Raw genomic sequence first — 20,227 nt, forward strand, 5'->3', positions numbered from 1 at the left:
TCCTTAGTCCATAGGAAAAGAAAACCACGTGGAGATACCACTACAAACCCACCAAATGGCTTCAAGAACAAAAACTGCCAGTACCAAATATTGATGAAGATCTGAAGCAGCTGGAACTCTCTAACATTGTCAGTACTCAAAATGCTACAGCCATTTGGAAGGTATTTTGGCAGTTTCTTATAAAGTTAAACATGTGCTTACCACAGGATCCAGCAGTTTTATTCCTAGGTACTTATCCAAGAGATGTGAAAACATACATCGACACAAAGTGTTGAATGTTCATAACAGCTTTTTTCTTAATGACTCCAAACTGGAAAGACCCCCAAATGTTCAGTAGATTGATGGATAGACAATTGAGTGAAGGAAGCCAGATACAAGAGAGGACTAACTGTATAATTATATTTCTGTGAAATTCTAGAAAAGTTAAAACATGTTCATTGCAGCATTATTTACAATTGCCAAGGTATTAGATTGGGAGCCAGTTATTTTATCTAAAGGGACATAAGTTTGGTTTGATTTCTAGCTAGTTTACCATTTAAAGCTCTTTGAAAATGTTCAGCTACATGTTAGAACTCTCCAAATTGGCAAATTTCCATTTCATTGTACTTTTTTTGATTAAATCCCCTATTTTAGGTGTGAGCCCAGTCATGCTAAGAGAACAAAGTTCCTTTCTTTCAGGTGGTGGGTGTACTCTGTCTACTATGTTTAAAAGTTTCCTGAAATTTATTTTTAAAGTCTGTTATTAATTTATCATCACTTCCTTTACAATTTTGAATCTGCCTTCAATTATCCATAACAGAAAAATGACATGTCCCTATGTAGTGCAATTCATATATATTTTTTTCCCCTTTCAAAGCCATTTTCTTTTTTTTTTTTTTTTAATTTTTTTTTAACCTTTATTTATTTTTTGAGACAGAGAGAGACACAGCATGAACGGGGAGGGGCAGAGAGAGAGGGAAACACAGAATCGGAAGCAGGCTCCAGGCTCTGAGCCATCAGCCCAGAGCCCGACGCGGGGCTCGAACTCGCGGACCGCGAGATCGTGACCTGAGCCGAAGTCGGATGCTTAACCGACTGAGCCACCCAGGCGCCCCTCAAAGCCATTTTCTTATGCACAGTTGGGTTATTTAAATCTCCTCCTGCTGTCCCCCATCCTGCTGCTTTTAATCATTTTTTTGCTTTTTGAGAGGCTAGAAATTAAGCAAGCTAACTGTATAAATTAGATAGCCAGGGAAGATACATATACAGTAAAACCTTGGATTGCAAGTAACTTGTTCTGCGAGTGTTCCGCAAGAGGAGCACACATTTCTGGGGCACCTAGGTGGCTCAGTCGGTGAAGCATCTGACTTTGGCTCAGGTCATGATCTCACCATTCTTGACTTTGAGCCCTGCATCGGGATCTGTACTGACAGCTCTGAGCCTCTCCAAGCCTGTGTCTCCCTCTCTCTCTGCCCCTCCCCCACTCATGCTCTCTCTGTCTCTCAAAAATAAATAAACATTAAAAAAAAAGATGAACAAGCATTTATAGTAAATTTTAACTTGATAAATGAGCAATGACTTGAATTACAAGCAGTACGTGACGTCCAATGTCACATGATCACAACTGGGCCAATGGTTCTCTCTCTCTCTCTCTCTCTCTGCGGGATTGTGGGTGATCGTCTCCTATGCTTGGATGCTCAGTCTCAGGGTATGGTGTTTGGCAGAAATTAATGATTTTTCACAACGTTGGAAGGTGCCCACAACTGGCACCAGTGTAATTTTTGTTACTTCAAAGCACATATGGAGAGTCCTTTCTTTTTCCATGCAAGAGTAAGCTTAGGAATGCTTTGCTTCATTCTAGGTCAGGCTGTCTAGAGATATAGACCCTTTCCTCTGCTGTCTTATTGCCAGTTACATTAAATACAGTATATTACAAGAGTTTATTAGTAAGTACTGTAGTCAACATCTGTGCAAGCGAATATAATGGCCCCATGCAGAAAAAAAGATTCCATTGAGCCAATAGATAGCAGTGATTCCATTAGCAATAGTGGAAGTCGTCCTGCACAGTAACCCTCCTCTCTCTTTTCTCTCTCACACCAGCCACAAAGGTTTTCAAAGGTAAGTTCAGTTAATTTGTTTGTTTTTCTTATATTTTGTATTTTCTTTACTATTTTATATTATATTACAGTATTGTAATAATCTGTATGTGAATATTTTGGGTTGTGGAATGAATCATCTGAGTTTCCATTTCTTATGAGAAGTTCACTTTGATATATAAGTGCTTGTGATTTCAAGCATGTTTCTGGAACGAATTATGCTTACAAACCAAGGTTTTACTGTATGTATATATATATATATATGTATATACACACACACACGCAATATATATACAGAATATATATACAGTGTGTATATATATATATATATATATACACACAGTGTGTGTGTGTGTGTGTGTATATATATATATATACACACTAGTATGTAACATATATATCCTATTATGTGTGTGCTATATATATTATATAATGCTCTATATATGATATATAATAAAATATTTCCTGGTATACATGTGCTAGAGAGAGAGGGAGAGATGGAGGGAGAGATTTTAAGGAATTGGCTCATGTGATTGTGGAGGCTGGCAAGTTCAAAATCTGCAAGATAAGCAAGCAGACAGAAGACCTAGGGAAGAGTTGATGCTGCAGTTCAAGACAAAAGTGGTGTGCTGACAGAATTCATTCTTGCAGGGGATTGGTATCTTCTTCCGTGAAAGCCTTCAACTGATTAAATGAGGCCCACCCACAGTATGCAAGAAAATCTGCTTTACTCAAATCTCCTGATTTAAATGTTAATCTCATCTAAAGATGCCTTTATAGAAACATCTAGAATAATGTTTGGCCAAATATCTGAGTGTAATGACCTAGCAAAATTGACTCATAAAAATAACTGTCACAGGTACAAGATACAACTACATACTCTCTCCTTAGAGTCAAAAAACATTAACATTTTGCCATAATGTTTGCTCTTTCTCCCACCTCTCTACATACACAGTTTATCTAAATCATTTGAAAGTAAGTTTCAGGCAGTGTATATTTCACTCCTAAATATTTCAACATTCATTTCCAAAAAAAAAGGACATTATCCTACATAAATATCAGAACATTAGCAATAATTCCACAATATCATCTAATATTTAAGCCAAGTTTAAAGTTCCACCAATTGTCTTTAAAATAACTTTAAACCAAGATCCAATCAAGGTTTATACATTGCATATATTTATCATGTTTCTTAAGTTCTTTTAAAACTTTTAAAGGAGAGGAGCACCTGGGTGGCTCAGTCAGTTAAGCGTCCGACTTCGGCTCAGGTCATGATCTCACGGTCTGTGAGTTCGAGCCCTGCGTCGGGTCTGTCGGGTTCTGTGCCGACAGCTCAGGGCCTGGAGCCTACTTCTGATTCTGTGTCTCCCTCCCCTCAGCTCCTCCCCTGCTCACACTCTGTCTCTCTTTCAAAAATAAATAAAGATTAAAAAAACATTTTTTTTTCAAACTAAAAAAACTTTTAGAATATCCTTCATTCATTTTTATGACATTGTAATTTTGAGGAGTCTAGGGTAGTAAACACATAGCATGTCCCATATGTGGAATATGTGTTGTTATTTTATTATGGTGTCATTTCTGTAAGCTGGCTGGAACTTAGGGCTAAAGGTTTGATTAGATTCAAGTTAAACATTTTTGGCAAGAATATCCTACAAGTGATCTGTGTCCTTTATATCATATATATATGTATGTATATATATGTGTTTGTGTGTATATATATATGTATGTATATGTATATACACATATATATGCACATACACATATATTTACACACATATATACACATATATACACACATATATATGTGTGGTAGGCTGTATAAGTCTCCAGAGATGTTTATATCCTAATGCCTGGAATCTGTGAATATGTTACCTTACATGGCAAAATGATAGTTTGCAGATACTGTTAATGATCTTGTGATGGGGAGAGTATCCTGGATTCTCTGGGTGAGCCTGATGTTATCACAGGGGTCCTTATAAAAGGGAAGTAGATAGGTTAGAGTCAGAGAGAAGGAGATGCAATAATGGAAGCCGAGGTGGGAGTGATGCGAGGCCGTGAGAGCCAAGGAATGTAGACAGCATCTAGAAACTAGAAAAGGCAAGAAACAGATTTGCCCTAGAGTCTGCAGAATGAAAACAGCCATGCTGATCCATTTTAGACTTCTGACCTCCAGAACTATAAAATAATAAATCTGTGTTGTTTGAAGCCACTAAGATTGTAGTAATTTGTTATGTCGGCAAGAGGAAATTAATATACAAGATGATCCTTGCATGAATTTCTATTACAGTTTGCAAAATAATGATTCTCTAATTCCATAATACCTTCTATTGGCACTCTATAAAACAGAGCCCCTTCCCTTCAAAGAAATAAATCACCGCAAACTCATGATTTTTAATCATCCAATGTAATATCAATTATAGTTAATGTTCTCTTGATGCTTAACTAGTCCCCATTTTGGCTAATGGGAGCCCCTATAATTTGTTTACTGTGACAGGTTAAAGCCTATCATCACCCTGTTTTTTAGTTTTTGAATGCTTCTGCATTTTTTAGCATAACAAAATGTCCCAGGATCTTCATATCTATTTCCTGCCTCAGACTTGAAAAAAATCAATGTTACCTCAAAGAATCATGATTTCTTTTCAGAATGATTGCTATAGATTGAATGTGTCCCTCTCAAATTCATATGTTAAAACCCCAACCCTCAATATCATGTCATTAGGAGATGAAGCCTTTGGGAGGGATTCAGTAATGGGGGAAGAGACCTCATGAGTGGATTAATGCACTCAAAAAAGAGACCCCAGAAAGCTCCCTAGCTCTTTGCCATGTGAGGACACAGTGATAAGATGGCCATTTACAGTCCAGGAAGGGGATTCTCACTGACACTGAATCTGCTGTCACTTTGATCTTGGACCTCCCACTCTCCAACTATGAAAAATAAATGTTTGTTGTCTAAGCCACCCAGTCTATGGTATTTTTATTACAGCAACCTGAATGGACCAAAACAGGATAATGTTTAGAAACCAAGCTTTGGGTATCTTGAAACATTGAATATCTGCAAGAGAATGCTCATATTTATATATATTTGCAAATATGGATCATTTATCTAAAGTAACTTTGGGGCAGCTAAATGTAGACTGTTTTCTTTTATTTCTGTCAACATTTAAAATAATTCCTTCCCTTTCACTCTCTATGCCCTGGCCCAGATTTACTTTGGTTTATAGGACTTATCATATCTGCCATTGTAGTATATATTACTTTGTTGATTTATTCCATTGTCTGTCTTTCCAACTAAGGCAAGGACTTTGTCTATCTTGTTCATTGCTGTATTTCCTGGGCCCAGAACAATATCCGGTACATGGCAGACCTCAGGAAATATTAGTTGAATGAATAAATCAATGAGCAAGCCTCACTACTACTGAGTTTCCATGCTCACATGACAGGAACATTTTCCCTCCTGCTTTTGATTTGATGCCCTAGCAAGGTGTATGTAGTTTCTTTTATTATGTATAATCCCCTTCTCAATGGGTAAATGGTATAATTTGATAGGTGAACTTGCTTTTACCGTCCTATAATAAATGTCATTTATTCTAAATACCACACGGTGGCGCTAATTGTGTATGGAATCTAAATGCTAGGATGGGCAGTAAATTTGATAGGGTCTGAAGTCACTGAGCAATGGGAAGATGGCTTTGCTTACTGGCAGATTTTTCGTAGATGGATATGTTGTAGGAAACTGCTCAATAAAAAGTTTAATAGACAGAATTTGTTGATGTTAAAAGGGTTAAGTGCATCAGTCAAATCAGAGGGAACTTACCTACATCTCTTCTCTGATTGCTGGAACCACAGATTTTATCATTGAGTTCTGCTGTGATTACCCCCATCCTCAGAAGGTTTTTTTCTGGATGGTGTAGTATATCAGTTAGGATAATATAGATTATGCAGTAACAATCAATCTCTAAATCTCAGTGGATTCAAACAAACAAACAAAAGGTATATTTTTTGTTCACACTACGTGTCCAGTAAGAGATACCTGGGGGCTGTGCTCTGCAGTGGTATCACCTGCCCTCCTGGACTCAGCTGATGGTCAGCCTCTACCTGATACGATGGTAAATGAGACACTACCTCTGAAGGATCTCACATGAGCAATTAGATCCTAAACCTGGAAGTGATACAGTTTATTGGCCAGAACATGACCCTTCTCAACTACAGAGGTCCCCCAAGTACAATTTTATCATGTGGCTGGAAGATTGAGAAGCATTGGGTAAGCAGTAACAATAGTTAGCACATGTTGCAGGTAACTATCTCTCTTGTTTTAATTCTAAGAATGGCTATTGTAGAGCCAATTAACTCATACTATTTCATCAGAAAGATCAGGAAGCTCAGGAGAAAAAGGAACTTCCCAGATCTTCTGGTGACTTGTTATTAGTTGAGAATTATTTACTACTCTTCTATAGGAGCCTGAAGGTGAAGGTCTCTATTTCTATATACCAATGATTGCAGATCTTAAACCAGTGTTAAATGAAAAAGGCCATAGAACACCTGAATTCCATTTTCTTCATTTGATGAGATCTACCAAGGTTCATTAAAACACCCCTTTGAGGGCTAGTATCCAAAATCTATAAAGAGCTCACCAAACTCCACACCCGAAAAACAAATAACCCAGTGAAGAAATGGGCAGAAAACATGAATAGACACTTCTCTAAAGAAGACATCCGGATGGCCAACAGGCACATGAAAAGATGCTCAACGTCGCTCCTTATCAGGGAAATACAAATCAAAACCACACTCAGATATCACTTCACGCCAGTCAGAGTGGCCCAAATGAACAAATCAGGAGACTATAGATTCTGGAAAGGATGTGGAGAAACGGGAACCCTCTTGCACTGTTGGTGGGAATGCAAACTGGTGCAGCCACTCTGGAAAACAGTGTGGAGGTTCCCCAGAAAATTAAAAATAGACCTACCCTATGACCCAGCAATAGCACTGCTAGGAATTTACCCAAGAGATACAGGAGTACTGATGCATAGGGGCACTTGTACCCCAATGTTTATAGCAGCACTCTCAACAATAGCCAAATGATGGAAAGAGCCTAAATGTCCATCAACGGATGAATGGATAAAGAAATTGTGGTTTATAGACACAATGGAGTACTACGTGGCAATGAGAAAGAATGAAATATGGCCCTTTGTAGCAACGTGGATGGAACTGGAGAGTGTTCTGCTAAGTGAAATAAGCCATACAGAGAAAGACAGATACCATATGTTTTCACTCTTATGTGGATCCTGAGAAACTTAACAGAAACCCATGGGGGAGGGGAAGGAAAAAAAAAAAAAAAAGAGGTTAGAGTGGGAGAGAGCCAAAGCATAAGAGACTCTTAAAAACTGAGAACAAACTGAGGGTTGATGGGGGTTGGGAGGGAGGGGAGGGTGGTGATGGGTATTGAGGAGGGCACCTTTTGGGATGAGCACTGGGTGTTGTATGGAAACCAATTTGACAATAAATTTCATATACTGAAAAAAAAAAAAAGAATAAAACACCCCTTTGATGCAGGGCATCTGGATGACTCAGTTCGTTGAGCATCTGACTTCGACTCAGGTCATGATCTCATGGTTTGGGAGCTCAAGCCCCATGACGGGCTCTGTGCTGACAGATCAGAGCCTGGAGCCTGCTCTGGATTCTGTGTCTGCCTCTCTCTCTCTTTGCTCCTCCACCACTTGTGCTCTCAATCTCCCTCAAAAATAAATAAGTGAATTAAAAAGAACAAAACCTTTTAGATTAATGGGGGCATCAAACAAACTCAAAATTGATTGGCTAAGACTTTATATAGTGTCAACCTTTATTATATATTGTTTATTTTTTAAAGTTTATTTATCTTTTTTTTAATGTTTATTTATTTTTGAGAGAGAGAGGGACAGCATGAGTGGGGAAGGGGCAGAGAGAGAGGAAGACACAGAATTGGAAGCAGGATCCAGGCTCTGAGTGGTCAGCACAGAACCCCATACAGGGCTCGAACTCACCAACAGCGAAATCGTGACTTGAGCCAAAGTCAGACACTTAACCAAATAAGCCACCCAGAAGCCCCAAGTTTATTTATTTATTTTGAAAGAGAGAGAGCTTGAGCAGGGGAGGGGTGGAGAGAGAATCCCAAGCAGGCTCCATGCTATGACTACAAAGCCATACAACGCGGGGCTCCATCTCACACATCCTGAGATAACCAGCTGAGCTGAAATCGAGAGTCAGGATGCTTAACCAACTGAGCCACCTGGGCACCCCGATAAGTTGTTTATTGCTTCAAAATAATAATTTTAAGAAACTTAGATAAAATAAGACCTTATGAGAGTACTTAATCTTGGTCATTCAATCTCAATTTGAGTAGATTATGCAAATATCAATGTATCATTTAGGATTAGTTCTGACTGCGTGAAATAAACTTTTAAGATCATGACTTAAATAATATAGAAGTAGTTGATTTTTCTTACACACAAAGTTCAGATATAGGATTCTTTGGACTGGTATGCCAACTCCAGAGTTGGGCGTCTCCACAGAGTTGGGAGTCTCCACAGAGACGCTCTTTGGGCGTCCACGCTTCTTCCAGTCAGCATTGCCTTCCTGACAGTATGACCCTTTCCTCATAGTACAAAATGGCTAGTGGAGCTCCAGCCACTAAATCCACATTCCAGTGGCAGAATGGGGGGAAGGAAAGAATAAGCAAAGATATACATCAGTTGTCTTTTAAGATGCTTTCCCAGAGATCATACAAAACCCTTCCACTTAATTTCGTTAGCTGGGAATTAGTCATACGACCATACACAATTTTGTTAGGTCTGGGAAATACAGTGTTTTAGCTGGGTACATTTAATTGCCCCAAATAAAACTAGGGGTTCTAAGACTAAAGGAAGAGGAAGACGCAACTAGCAATTTGCTCTAATTAGGTTACTTGAATCGTGAGTGTGGACTCTGGTAGATGGCTGACAGGTTCGCCTTGCCAGATTTGCTGACTGAGAACGAGCTTTTAGAGACCCCACATGCTTTCTAGCTGGGGTCTGGTAGTTGTCCTAAACATTGCCCAACTAGTTTTTAAAACCTTGATGTAATAGAGCACCCAGAGAAAATTTTGATTCCAGAGTGGCTTAAGGATGCTCCAGATAATATATCCAGACCTTTGAGGGCTCACTTCCTGTTGTTTACACCACACACATTCCTGCCTGGAGGACTCTGGATATAGTTTATCCCATATTCAAAAATAGAAACCTCCTCTTGACTGTCCTCCCCTCCATTTTATAAACCAAATCAGTCTATTGGACATTCTATCAAAATTTGCCTCATACACTTGCTTAATAAATTACAACTCTGGTTCAATTTTGTATGAGTAGTAGTGATACTTTTTGCCTTCGTGTGAAGAAATCCATCAGGAACGGTGGAAAAAGTACCTAATCAGATCCTTTGGTGAGACTTTCCTTAGCCTCTGACTGTGAGTGCAGAGGAGATATGGGCAAAGCTGCATGGGTTTAGTGGAGCACCCTGTCTGCCCCCCTCCCCACCCCCTATCCTGGCTTTATCCCTCCTCAGAATGTGCATTGCGATACAGCATCCTACTCAGGGCAAAAGCTCTGATGGAGCAAAATACGGTTGATCTCAAACAGAAACAGCAATTCCAATAATTGGCTAACTTATTGTTAACTAATTTCCTGCTAGGAAAGAGGCTCCCTCTTATTGCTCCCTAAAGGAGGAAAAAGACCAACTTAAAATTTACACCACATACCAAATCATGTATTTTAGTTACCATCAGGTGCTTTGAGGCAACATTTTTTCCTAGGGAGTACACCACGAGGCAGCATTGTCCAAAAGAAGCCATTCTGTGTGGCCTGATTGGAATTTCACTTGCCTTTCTACCTCCTTCCTCAGCACTAGCTTCCTATTCTGCTCCTGAGGCACATCCAGGTTGTCCCTACTGTGGTATCTCTGCAAAACCTGTCCCTTTGCCAGCTCCGTGCTCTTTGCTCAGATCTTCAATGACAGAAGGTTCCAGTTTAAATGTCACCTCTTCTAGGAAGACTTTCTGCTCGTCCAGTCTGAAGCAGCCCGACCCGATCATGCTCTGTTCCTGCTTTATTTTTCTCACAGCATTTACTGTCATCCAGTAGTTTCTTGTTTATTTATTTGTGTATTGTCTGGCCTTCCTCCACTAGGATGGGGGCTTTGGATTTCAACTTAGTGCCTCCTCATATCTGGCAAAATACTCTTTACCTCATTTGTGTTCGGTTCAGTGCAGAGTTTCTTAACCTCGGATCTACTGACACTTGGGCTACACACTTCTTTGTTGTGGGAGGAGCCGTCTTGTTCATTGGAGGGTAATTAACAATATCTCTGGCTCCAAGTTGTGACCACCAAACACGTCTTTGCAATTGCCAAGTGTCCCCAGGGGAACAAACTCGCCGTCAGTTGAAGAACACGGGTTTAAGCTATTGGCTGCTGTGTTGCCGTGTTGGTATTCAGGAGGCAGTATTGTCTGAGAGTGATGGTACCTTTCATTTAGCGATTGCTACAGATATTGGGCACTGTTCTGTGGGTTTTACATGTAATCAATGCAACATCCCTTACTACAGGTACTGTTATTATCCTCAGTTTACAGATCAAGAGACTGAGGCACAGAATGATTCGTTAACTTGTCTAAATTCACACCATTAGTAGGTGGTACAGCTTGGGATTCAAACTAGACAACAGGGTCCCGGACTCTGCCAAGTTGAATGGGTAGTGCTGTGGGTATCTCACTGTCCTGCCTCTGGTGGTGGAGACTGGGCATCAGATGGGCTCCCATCCCCCCAGCCCACACGGCAGTTCCTTCAGTGACCATGGGCAAGTGACAAGTTTCCTCTCCAAGCTTCATTCACATCCGTATATAAAATCAAACACACAAACAAAATAATCTAAAAATTCCATGCAGAGTTGCTTTAGGAATTGATTGCGATAGCATATTTGTACATACCCTGGTTTCCAGCACAGTAAGTCCTAAATTCATTTCTGCTCTCCTTCCCTTCCACTTGGCTCCATGCTCCAAGTACTGAAAGCAGGTCCTAAAGATCTTGGTTAGACAAGCCCATTGGGAAATCTAACCTTTAATCAATCTGCGGGGTTTTTGTTATTGTTGAGCAGGAGCAGGTCAAAGCAGCCCCCTTACAAACAGCCTGCCAGGCTGGCATCTCGTCCTCTTCAACTAATGACCAACAGCTACAAGCCATCAGCACTTCCCCATTAAGCCAAATGGAACTTCTAAATCTGCACTGATTAGATACCCCAGAGCCTGGCTGACAAGTAGCTTTCCTGCTCCATTTCTTGATCTGAGTCAGTGAATTAATTGCCTGACCCATTGTTTTCCAACACGGCCAATTAAATGAATTTTCTGAGGACTAGCATGAGCCTTCCGGCCAGCAGGGGGCCTCCTTTGCCAACATAACTGAGTTGGTGCTCAGGCTAGCTCAGGCTATCTGGGTAGCTCAGGCTACCCACCAGAAATTGGGTACCTCTGAAAAGCTTGCTTAGAACAGGGGTTCTAAATTTGGGGGCCACCATCTCTATGGATAGAATTCTGTGAACTTGGATGAGGGAAAAACTGTTTATTTTCACTAATCTCTAACTGAAATTTAGCATTTTCTTTAATTATGAATGCAGGTAACAAATCACAGGTATCTGTGGATCCCAACATAGTTGTGGCAGAGATCTTGAAATATTGGTTGTATCCCTCATTACTTCAAAATTCCAGTAGCAAGAGGACCTGCTGCTGGATCTTGTTATTTAATACATTAATAAAGAAGCACATATGGACCATAGAGCAAATTTGTTGTTTTTTGTTGTTGGTATTTTAATATTGAGAAAATTAGTTTACTTTGCTTTTTTATTTTATTTCATTTTATGTCATTTTATGTCATTTTATGTCATTTTATGTCATTTTATGTCATTTTATGTTATTTTATTTTATGCCATTTTATTTTACTTTGTTTTGTTTAAAACATTCTGAGTAGAGGCCCATGGACTTTACCAAACTGTCAAAAGTATTCATGGTATAGAGAGAAGGTTAGGAACACTTGGCTGAGAAGCCACTAGGCTGGTCTCTGGGAAAAAGAAGTTAGTCTTCAAGGGAATCTTTACACTTAATAATTTTTAGTTGTGACTCACCTCTTGCTCTTCCATCTCCTCTGGTGACATAAAGATATGTCAAACATATCAAAAGTATTAGTTACAGTGCTTGTCAGTGTACAATTTATATCAGAATGAAATTTTAGTGTATTCAGAATTGTGTTGAGTAAATTTTAGGGCCTGTCATCCTGACCTTGGGGAGGAAGGGACCTAGCTTTTCCAGTGCCTTTGATTTCACATTTTCACTACACTTGGTTGAAATCACCTGAGGAATCATCTGAAATTGTAGGAGTTTCTGTCCATGCTCAGCTCTGAGAGAGAGTCACTTACTTTTCAGTGAGGAGGTCTCAGCCCATGGGAGTGTGGCTTCCAGAATCTCTTCTTCTTCCACTCCTGTAAGAAATGTTCTGAAATACGTACACTAGAAATGGGGATGTGGAGAGTTTCTTTCCCCAGATTCTTCTGTTCCTTTTCCCTCATAAAAGTTCAGCCACGCTGGGAGATGGCCAGGCTGTGCTCAGCTGAGGTCCAGTTTTCCTGACCAACATTGATGGCTTGTCCTGGGCCTCAGCCTTGGGGGCACTCAGAAACCCAGCAGCCCACACAGTAATTGTCACCTCAGCACTTTCTCCTCCCTCTTTCTGAACCTCCTACTTTCTCTGTGGGGCCTTTATGCTGTCCCTTCCCCTACCACTCCTCAGGCCTGCCCTTCCATTCCCAGGTCAAACCTTTTTTTAAAATTCTCTAGGAAGAAAATGGCTCCAGGGGCAGCAATAATATCAAAACCAAGAACCATTCCTTTCTGAAAGACCTGTAACATGCAAGTATTGTGTGAGGCACTTTTCATGTACCCTGTCCCCAAATTCATGTCCACTTGCAACCTCAGAATTTGACCCTATTTGGAAATAAGGTCTTTGCAGATGTAATTCGTTAAGAATCAAGATGAGATCATCTGAATCAGGGTTGGCCTAAATCTAATGACTGATGTCCTTCAAAGAAAAGGAGAGGACATAAAGGTGCAGAGAGAAGGCAGTGAGAAGATGAGGCAGAGATTGGAGTTATGCTGCCATAAACCAAGATATGTCTGAGCCATAAGAAGCCAGAAGGGACAAGGAAAGATTCTTCCCTAGAGCCTTCAGAAGAAACATACCCCTCCCCGCTAACACCTTGATTTTGGACTTCCAGCCTGCAGAACTATGAAAGTAAAAGTCCCTGTTATTTTAAGCCACCCAGTTTGTGGTGCTTTGTTACAATAGCCATAGGAAACTAACACGCCAGCCAATGAGAGGGGCATTATTACTCACCTTTGTCAAATGAAGACACCAGGCTCAAGAGGCTACATACCTGCATAGATTTGCACAGCCGGTGGAGGACCTGGAATTTGAGCCCTGATTTAAGAAACCCCCAGTGCCTTCCAACTTCCCTTCAGCAATATTGGATTCAATTAGTTGTTAACTTTGATAGTGGATTAAAGTAATTCATTTTCAGGTTCCAGGGAGACATTGGGCACAAGCTGTGGCTGCATTGCAAAGAGGGTATGGAATTCCTAAAAGACCTCTAGCCCATCTGGGGAGGGGAGAGGAGAAACAGGAACCGCGTGCCAGCCTCCTGCTTAGTTGTTGTTGGAGAGCCACCGTGGAACGTGCACTCCAGGACCATTCTTTGGGGAGGCTCGTTCTCTCCCTTCACTTGCCTCCTTATCCAGGCTCTTTCCTGGGCTCTATGGATATTCAGATGAAGAATCAAGATCTTCCTCTAAGGCAGGACTCTTGTTATTACAGTGAGCCCTCTATTTCCCAGCAGAGTAGGGTCCTAAAGGCTATTGGGGACTTTTTCATAAGCCCAAAGTGGCAAATGTTGGTGAAAAAGGCTTGATTTAGCTCAGGTGCACAATTTTTTTTTTTCCCACAGGAACATTTCTAAGAAAATGGGTGTCTGTCCTTATAAAATCATTTCATTCCTGAGGCTCTTAGGGGTTTTGTCGTATTTTACCTATCAGGCCTTATAGTGGGGTGTGAAGTTCCTGGGGATGTTGGACACCTGTGTACCCCATCAGCATGGTGGACGGCTGGCCTGTGACTTGCTTTGGTGATGCTTCCAGGAACTCAGCAGTGTCGGGTCATTTGACTGAGGGGCTGGCAATTTATTAATGTCCCTATCCCTGGCCTGTCAAGAGTTACAAGGTTACATGCTGACAGGAGAGTTTTTATTTAAAAACTAGGATTTCTAAGACAAGATCAGTTTTAGCCTTGGCAGTCCTAGTACTGTCACTATAGGTAAAACTCATAACAAGTTCAAATCCCAGCTCAGTTCTTACCAGGTGGGTGTCCTCAGGCAAGTTCTCAAGCATCTGTGGTCTCTGGGCCTTCCCGTTTTGAAAACACTAACCCATCTCAAAGGCCTGTGGTAGACTGAAAATTTAAAAGTCAAACAGGATATAAAAATGGGAGAAAAAAAGTAATAAAAAAATATGTGCTATCCTCTCCCCAATTTAATACTAAGGGCTATAGTCAGATGTGAAATGACCACAGTGCCACATGCCCAAAGCAAGAAACAGATTATCCTAAATGATTTTTTCCTAAAAAGCTATTGATCCCCTTCCTTTTGTTTCTCACCTAGCTCCTAGCAGGAGAATAGATGATGGAGAATAATAACCTATGTCAAGTTGGCAGTTTTTGTACTGAAGTACAAGATTGTGCTGTTATCAGTCCTGTGAGATCAGGGGTCCCTAAATATGTGAGACAGGCTTTCTTTGTAGTTATGTTTTAGTCAGGACCCTTGAGCTTTTTTGTAATAGGATCCTAGTGTCTTGTAGAAAAAGCCTTCAGTGTCAGCTGGTCCAACCTCCTCATTTGACACACAGGGAAACGGAGGCCAGAGAGTCACAGTCTCTTCAGGCTTCATTTTCCTAATCTGTAGATGAGGCCCTATATTTTTAGGGCCTAGAAAGGTGCCTGGCATGTGATAAGCCTCATATAAATGTTTGAGAGGCAGCAAAGCTTGTTAGTGGAGAGAAAAATCTCTACATCAGACTGCTGGGTTCATATGCTGGTCTTCCCCTTACTATTTTGTGGCCTTGGGTGAATTAACTAAAGTTCCTATTCCTTTAAATAAGAAAAATTTTTTAATCTTTATTTATTTTTGAGAGAGAGAGTGAGACAGAGCATGAGCAGGGAAGGGGCAAAAAGAGAAGGAGGCACAGAATCTGAAGCAGGCTCCAGGCTCTGAGCGGTCAACACAGAGCCAAATGTGGTGCTTGAAGTCACGGACCTCGAACTCACCAACTGTGAGATCATGACCTGAGCCAAAGTCAGATGCTTAACCGACAGAGCCACCCAGGCACCCCAAGTCCTTATTCCTCATAGAAATGTTGTAAGGATTAAATTAGTTACTATATGTAAAACACCTAGTGCTCAACACATAATAAGCACTAGACAGGGATTAATTCTTAATATTGCTATTTTAAAACAGATTACATGGTTTGAATGAGACTGCCTACTTAGTGGCAGAGCCAGAAAAAGAATAAAACTTGTTGGCTCCTACCTATGCATACTCTCTACCAAACCAATGTTCCTCCCCAAGGAAACTAGTTACGTTTCTAACCTCGTTGAGGCTATTTCTGACTCCTAGGATTATGACAGAGCTGAATTGTTTATTTCACCCACAAGGATCGTAGAGTTTGCAATACAACTTACTCGATAAACTGTGAATAAGGTTCATCGACAAGCTATACACAATTCCCTGGGACTGAAAGGGAAGCTCTGCCATTTGTCTCCATTAGGGGGCGCCAAAGAGGAGACAAAGGTGCAAGGAGGAGGAAGAACTAGCTGCTTCCTGTTCTTTCTGTTCCCGTGGGGGTTACCCAGCAATGGCCCTTCCCCCTGACTCTCGCCCAGAGGCAATGATTTCAGTTGTGCAGTTTTCCCAATCTTCGCTGACACCCCTTGTCGGAGATCTGAATTCATTCTCTAAGATCCTCAGGCACCAGCACCAGCCAAGCTCCCTTCCAAACGTCTAAAATGTAATAATCCAAAAAATACTACTACTAATAATCCTGGCCTCTCTTTATTCCCTAGATGGAGGTGGTGGGTACTTTGTGCAGTTATTACCTCTGTGATACTTCAGTGTTCTCTTTATGCTTTTTAAATTCTTTTACACCTGGTTAAAAATTCTTTATGTTAAATTCTCACTGTTAAAATAATTAGGGTGGTTTATTTCTTCTGAGACCTTGGCAGATACACAGGGGAACATGCATTTACAAAAATAAAAATAATCCACTAATAGAGGCAAATGCAAGTCCTTAATCATCCTTTCTCCCTTCTCACACTCCATATTGGATGTGGTCAAGTAAATTAGGTCTTTTTTGAGTGCCTATCAGTTACTCCATTCCCTAGAGGAAGTCACAGTTATTAGCAGGTATCTGTCCCTCCAGAATTAAAAAAAAATTTTTTTTACGTACATGTGTGTACACACTCATATATCATAGACTATGCTTACATAATGAAAACATAATGTAGCATAAACATAGTCCTATATTAGCATTTAAAGTCCTTTTTGTCTTTTCTAAGAAAGTTGATTTCTTCCATTTCAAATCTTAACTAGAATTAGATCCCAGTTCTCTAATTTTCATCTGTTCCTACTTTATTTCCCCACTCAAAATGCCATAGTCTTTCATTTTTTTCTTTGATATAACTTATGCTAGGTACAAGGTAAACGCACAATAAATGGTGTCACGAAAAGAAGAGAATGCCAGAAGGCTTCAGAATAGGAAGAAATCACTTTCAACCGAAGAAGCCAGCAAAGACTTCACAGAGGGGATAGAATTTGGGTTGAATCTTGAAAGATGTGTTGGGCTTGAAATAAGAGAAGAGAAAAGCCAGAGAGAACATTAAGAAGCCTGATGTATGTGGTCTAGAATCTCTATGATGGTGAAACAACCTGCTTTCTGCCTCATGGAGTAGGATTACACAAAACCCACCATGAGGCTGATCCAAGAAGAAAAATATCCATACATAAAACCATGAGATAGACCCAAAGAGGAAAATATCTATTCCTCTGGTCTCGGATGGGATGAGTCTACCCTGCCATGTCCAAGATGCTATAAGATTCATTTCCTTCTTTGTTTATCCTTCCCACTGTTCTGACAGCAGCTCCATTGTGCCCTCTTTCCCAACACTGCTCAAGGCTCCTCCCCACCTCAGAAAACCCAAGCCCTCACCAATGAACAAACAGGATTTTTTTTTTTTTACATTTTTAAAATTCAACCTAAATTTGCAGACCCTGGTCTTACATTCAAAATCAAGCAGCCCTGTTGCATTATCATTTGTAATCCCTTTAGATTTTCCCTCAACATCTCAATGAAATTCTCTCATAAATCCCCTTCTTTGCTGACCAAGTGCTGTGCAGTTGCTGATTTTGCAAGATACGTGCTAATGTAAAGTATGTCTCCTTTGAGTCTCTTTATCACTTGGTTGCTCTCTGCTCCACCTTCTCCATATTTATGTCCTTATCAGAGCTGCACACCGTATTTCAAATGAGCGTGTGTTCTTCCTGCCATGCCAGAATATTGACCTTAACCCGATAGCCTATCTCAAAATTGGTGAGGGGGGGTGGGGAGGATTCTTTTTCTCATTGTGGTTAAAACAGCTTGCCTTGTAAATGCCAGAATATATTTTGGCAGATTAGGGTTTTTACAAAGAATGGTGTCAAATGCTTTCCAGAAAGGTGTTTGAATTATTTGGATAGGCTGCTTCAGCCATTAACATGTTCCTTTGCAGCTTAACCTCACAGGTTTGCAAGACAGTTTCCCTGCTGAAAATGTGTGCTGATTTCTTTGTAATTAAACATAACTTTCTTAGCAATCCCTACATTCAAGCTGTGCCTTGGAGCTTCAAAACGCTTTCCCTGCTGCTGAAATCATGAAGCCCGTGGTCTCCTAGATATTTTCTAAAAGCCTCGCTTAACAGAGAAGAAGCCTTCACAGCTTCTGTCTTATTCAGCTGTTGCCACTGATAATTTCAAAGACATATTCACAGACTCTGCTCTGCATCAGGCAGCTGTTATGTGGTTACTGAGTGTTTGTGTGAGAGTTTGTGGCTCCATGTCTCATTTCAAGTTTCTACTTGCATGGAAGATCGTCTGTTTGAGGAAGGTTTTGTGCCCCGCCCCACCCCCCCCCCCTTCCCTGTGCAGCGTGTTTCCTGTTTTCTTTGGGAGGGCTCTGTGCTGTAATCGTTTCTCCATTCCAAGTGCCTTCTGGGCTGATTTACTTAACTGTTTTGACGCCTTCTCTGTGTCTAAATTTGCATTTCCGCAATAACAGTTTTGGCATTTATTTCCTATGGGCAGAGCACATTTCACTTCTGTCTCCTCCCTATCATTTCTCTCGGCTCAGTTTATCTCTGCACATGCCGCATCCTTCCAGACCTGAGACCTGAAACCTCAGTTTTGCTTTCCTACTGCTTGGATTGATGTCAAGATGATTTATAAAGCACTCTCATCCCAGTGCCATGGGCCAATGATACCATCAGTTTCGCCGCTTCTGAACTGCTTACCTGGACTCGCCTATTGATTAAGGCCACTACTAGATGCAGCTATTCCATGCGTTCCATCCAGCAAGCCCTGGTTTATAAGCCAGTCATTTATGATGAGCATCATTTCAGTCATCATTGCTCGATGTGCCTTTGGCACTTTTTTGATTCACATTCATAGTCTGCAGTCACCCATAATTAAGTCCTGTTGCTGTTGCATGAATTATTTTATCTCGTCATATTTAATTCACCTCTCTCTTCTTTTGGAAATCTCTAGTGAGCTTCAGGCTTCATCCTGTAGATCTTTTGTCTATTTCTGAAGCTAAAGCTAGATTGATTACACATTCTGGCCTTTGAATACTTCGTGCTCGTCCTCATGCCAGGAATAAAAAGCAACCTATCACCAATTTCATTTTCTCCTTGGTTTCTTTTGTGGTATTCAAGGCTTTTCAGATCACTGTAATCCACCTGAAGATGGTAAGTGTTTCCCTAGACCGGTGGTTCTCCACTGGGATGATTTTGCTCCCTAGGGATGTTTGGCAATTTCTGGAGACATTCTTGGTTGTTTACAATTGATGATACTGGCATCTAGTGCACAGAGGCCAGAGATGCTGCTGCACATCCTGCAACACACATGGAAGCTCCTCACAATAAAGAATTATTCAGTCCCTCAATAAAGAATTATAGAGGCTGAGAAACCCGGCACTAGACCATATGGTTCTAGATGTACTTGAACATGGTAATGATATATTTCTGCATGTGCCTTCCCAGATCCCGGATACCTGGTCTCTGGATACAGACGCCATCAGACTCTCCTTTAATAATGTATCTATACTTCCAACTCCGGTTTTAGGATTATGCATGTGAGTGGTTGAAACTGTGTGCAGAGCCCAAGTTCACTGTTAATCCTTGCTACTTTCTTAATTTAGTAACACATGATTCTTTCTTTTAACCAGAAAAGAAATAATAGCCAGCCGGTGTACATTGTTCATTCATGAATATTTCACAAATATATTTTGAGTGCTGAGCACTGTGCTAGGATGAACACTGTACTAGGTGCTGGGAAGCAAAATCAAAATGCTTTTTTGTATTTTTGGAATTTACAGTCTAGTCAGGAAGACTGACAAAATGGAGAAAAGTATTATGAAAAAAACCCAGACTGGTGATAGAGAATAATGGGAGGGAGGGAGAAGGGCGGAGGGAAAGGGGTTCACAGAGACAGAGGACAGGGAAGACCTCTCGGGGGGGGGGGGGGGTGACGTTGTGGCTAAGGAGGATCCAGTCATGCAGAAGCAGAGATGGAGGGAAGAGCATGTGCTAAGGACCTTAGGCCAGAGCAGCTCGGCTTGTGGGAGGCACCAGTGTGGCCATCCCACAGTGAGCAAAGGGACAGCAGGCCTATCCCAGGTCAGAGAGAAAGAGGAGGGCTGCCCCTCGCAGGGCTTTTCAAGCCATAGGATACAGTAGACTTTATTCAAACTGTTTTGA

At 40.8% G+C, this 20,227-nt stretch overlaps 1 protein-coding gene across 3 annotated transcripts in view; it reads left to right on the forward strand.

Annotated features, from left to right (window-relative positions):
- Positions 1-19,146, forward strand: part of MAIP1 (matrix AAA peptidase interacting protein 1) — a 38,470-nt gene extending 19,324 nt beyond the window's left edge. For 2 of the 3 annotated variants that reach the window (XR_005790454.1, XM_040475785.1), the window contains exons 5-6: positions 2,080-2,097; positions 18,604-19,146. Coding sequence is in view for 2 of the 3 variants with exons in the window: in XM_040475785.1 (XP_040331719.1) it covers positions 2,080-2,097; positions 18,604-18,646 (61 nt within the window). In the remaining variant the exon portion in view is untranslated. Of the gene's footprint in view, positions 1-2,079; positions 2,098-2,726; positions 2,993-18,603 lie in introns of those variants that run through there. The other variant, XM_040475786.1, reaches the window with a different exon arrangement.
- Positions 19,147-20,227: the final 1,081 nt, after the last annotated feature.

The sequence above is a fragment of the Herpailurus yagouaroundi genome, unplaced genomic scaffold, assembly GCF_014898765.1.
Source record: "Herpailurus yagouaroundi ecotype Mexico unplaced genomic scaffold, PumYag 140, whole genome shotgun sequence".
NCBI lineage: Eukaryota > Metazoa > Chordata > Mammalia > Carnivora > Felidae > Herpailurus > Herpailurus yagouaroundi.